The sequence below is a fragment of the Chrysoperla carnea genome, chromosome 2, assembly GCF_905475395.1.
Source record: "Chrysoperla carnea chromosome 2, inChrCarn1.1, whole genome shotgun sequence".
In the NCBI taxonomy this organism is placed as follows: domain Eukaryota; kingdom Metazoa; phylum Arthropoda; class Insecta; order Neuroptera; family Chrysopidae; genus Chrysoperla; species Chrysoperla carnea.
In genome coordinates, this window is record NC_058338.1 from 49,324,377 (window position 1) to 49,327,631 (window position 3,255).

Below are 3,255 nucleotides of genomic sequence, written 5' to 3' on the forward strand. Positions count from 1 at the left end.
GGGGTTAAAAATATATAAATCGTTATATAGTATATCTCGTGTATTGATTAATTTAAAAGTAAAACTTAACGCTTATTAAACCAAGAAGCCACTATATTAAAACTGCGCTAGCTATCGACTTTTCGCTTTTCTAAGCTGATTTTGCAAGAACGCCTTACTTAATAACTTTTTTAATATACTCCCCGATTCCAGTGGGTAAAAATCTGTTATCTTATTAATCAAGCAGCATTGTAAATGCAAGTTATTTTAAAATATTTTATTAAGCACTGAGTACATTTTGCATAGTTTGTTAATAATAATTAATATGAAAATCGATAATTAATATCAATAATACATTTACAATATTTAATTAAATTACATTCGATATTGTACCACATCATCTATGATTGGTGGTAAAAAAAATGGTTGAACAAAATGTTGTGTAATTACTGGTTGTGTAATCACTTTCACTTTGGGTGGTTCCATTGTTGTAGTTTTTAGTTTATTATTATTATATGGTAGAACACTTTCTTTGAAGGATGATGGTAAAAATACAGCATCTTGATTATCATTATCCATGGAATCAGACGTATGTTGATGTTTATGCATGTTGATCACTTGTGGATGAAAATTTAAATGTGCGGTACGTGGAAATTTGAATTTACTTATTAATTTTAATGGTCGTATTTTTTTAGTATCTGATAATGAATCCATATCTATAATTACAAATATAATTATAAATATAAAGATAGTAAATATAAAAAAATCTGTAAAGCAGCTGCATATTTTGTTATTTTAAGGAGATATGCAAGGATTGAATAATAAATACTAGGCATTCCAATAAAACTTTATAAACACATTTTTTGATTAACAAAGTTTCCAAAAATCACAAAAAAAATTCCTTGGTTATCGGGCTTTTTATTATTATTTTATCGTTCAAAGTTGGATGAAAAAATAATGAATCGGTTATCCTTTTCAATTGGATATTTCTATATTAAAAAATCTAGAAAGTGTGATAAAAACTATCTAAAATATTTAGACAATCTTGTAGTTTATAATAATACCTTAAAAATATAATAATAATAATGGGAGTTTAACCTCCGTATTTATGACATATGCCTTATTACAGAGGCCACCTACATCATTATTTGTTAATCATTATTTATTCTATTACAAACATATTTACAATTACAATTTTGATGTGGGTGGAGTCAGTTTCTTCGTTCTTATCCAAGCAACGTCAATGTTATCAATTCTGCACTCCCATTAATTGTTCACACTACCGCTGTCTAGATTCGAACCCGCAACCTAAATCTAAATGGTCCAACGTTCTAAGACTAACGCCTTAGATCGCTCGGCCATTTAAGCTCTTAAAAATATAAGGTTGTCGATGATAAAAAACAAAATTTTAATCGAAGATCCATCATTTGAGAGACAACTATTGTTAGAGTATTGATGATTGAAGAGAAATGCCTATATTATCAAATTTATAAGCTGCACTTACACACAATATATTATATATTTCTGTAGTTGCATCGTATTGTAAAGATAAAATTAACACATTATTTGACTACAAGTGCAATAAACCAAAACATTTTTACAATACTTTAGTTTTACAATCACCTTAAACGTCTTTATAGCATAAAAACTATCAAGAAATTAAGGGTTTTTATAATAAAGATTTTTTAGCAAGAAAGCTAAAGCTTGTAACAGCCAAGCCCTAAGCCCTAGCGATTTTTATTTTTAGGGTAGGTACTGTTATAGTACAATATTTTCATTTCAAATTGAATCGTTTTTCATATTTCTTAAAAATACAAAAAATGTGTATATGTCAACGTAAGATTGTAAACTAAACAGTTAAAATGTAAATTTAACTTCCAAACAAGGGCCAAAAATTACCTCAATTGGTGGTAACTCGACCCAGATTAACTAAACATAACGCAATGAGTTGATTTTTGTTAATAGGTGTTGAGTTAACGCTAGATGGAGTGGTTTTTGGTAACCTGTTTACAATTTGACGGAAATTAAAATATTACGTTGACATATACATATACAAATATACATTGAATGTAAATTTTGTACATATTAACTATACATAGTTTTAAACTTCTCACTCCATTATTGTCGAAAAAAATAAAAGTTGCGTGTCTTTAAATAAGGATTATTTTTCTTTTCCAATTTTATGTCTAGTCTATATTCGATTTAATATCAAGGTTATTTCAAGTTCAACTTGGTCATTCACATTTGAATCTATATTTTGTCTTTAATTATAAGTGAATGGCATACTTAGATAGTTTATTGTATAATCACTTATATGGATACTTCGAATTAAACAATGAATCGAAGTTATTTTTATTTTATGATTTTTAGTGAATCTGAAGTACAATAACTAATTTGTCATTAAAAAAAGAATCATCGAAATCGCTTGGCGTGATATTGCGTAATTCGTCCGCTTGTCGTGTATACTTAATGCAAATTTAAGACTTTTATTGTTTTCTCATGGATGCCGTTATCAGAAGTGTACCAAAATGAAATGGGACCACACGGGAAGAACCAGCTTCAAATAGATAAAGAATCATCAAAATCGGTTCACCCAGTCAAAAGTTCTGAGGAAACAAACATAATAAACATAAAAGTATTTAGAGTGTTATGGAAAAGGGAACAGTAGTCGGACAGTAAACTCCACTAATTTTTTTGGTCATATTTCCATAAAATCTATTTGAAAACGATTGATCTCTTCGTCACGGTGTGGTGGCTTTGGTGAAAAATTATAATAAACTTAAAATATTTAAAAATATATTATTTTGTACAACGGTCTTGTTTTAAAACTCACCTTCTAAATCAGCATTTCGCCTTTTTCGATTCAAATCTTCTTCATCTGTTATACTTTTCCTAAAAGAATTTGGATTTTGTTGTAAATCAACATTGGGTAACATTAATCTGTCCATAAATTCATTTAAGTCAAACATCTTACGGGTTGTATCTTCCCATATTGAATTATTTGACTTATCTGTTGATTTTTTATACAGAATCTTTTTCTGTTTATTCAATGATTTCTTATTCTTATTACAAAATTTATATTTTTCACATAACCATTCACTGTGAAAATCGTCATTAATTATTGATGCCACAGAATTCATTGTTGATGGTTTTATTTCAAAATCAGTTTCAAATGGTTCAAATTTTGTTATAACGATTTTATCACTGTTGGTGTGTGACATGGCTTGAGTTTGATCCAAATAGAAATCATTGTAAATTGCTTGTGATGGAATAAAA

General features: G+C 28.0%; 1 protein-coding gene across 1 annotated transcript; it reads right to left on the reverse strand.

The window, feature by feature from the left end:
* Positions 1 to 342: 342 nt before the first annotated feature.
* On the reverse strand, positions 343 to 2,983 carry LOC123293972. Its single transcript, XM_044874990.1, has 2 exons — positions 2,813 to 2,983; positions 343 to 695 (listed from the first exon to the last, which is right to left on the reverse strand). The coding sequence occupies exons 1-2, from the start codon at positions 2,946 to 2,948 to the stop codon at positions 355 to 357; spliced, it is 477 nt and encodes a 158-aa protein (XP_044730925.1). The 5' UTR covers positions 2,949 to 2,983; the 3' UTR covers positions 343 to 354.
* Positions 2,984 to 3,255: the final 272 nt, after the last annotated feature.

Coding starts and splice junctions, on each gene's coding strand:
- LOC123293972 (XM_044874990.1), bottom strand. CDS start 2,948: ATGTTTGACTTAAATGAATTTATGGACAGATTAATGTTACCCAATGTT. Junction 696..2,812: donor GCGAAATGCTGATTTAGAAG/GTGAGTTTTAAA, acceptor TTGTAATTATAG/ATATGGATTCATTATCAGAT.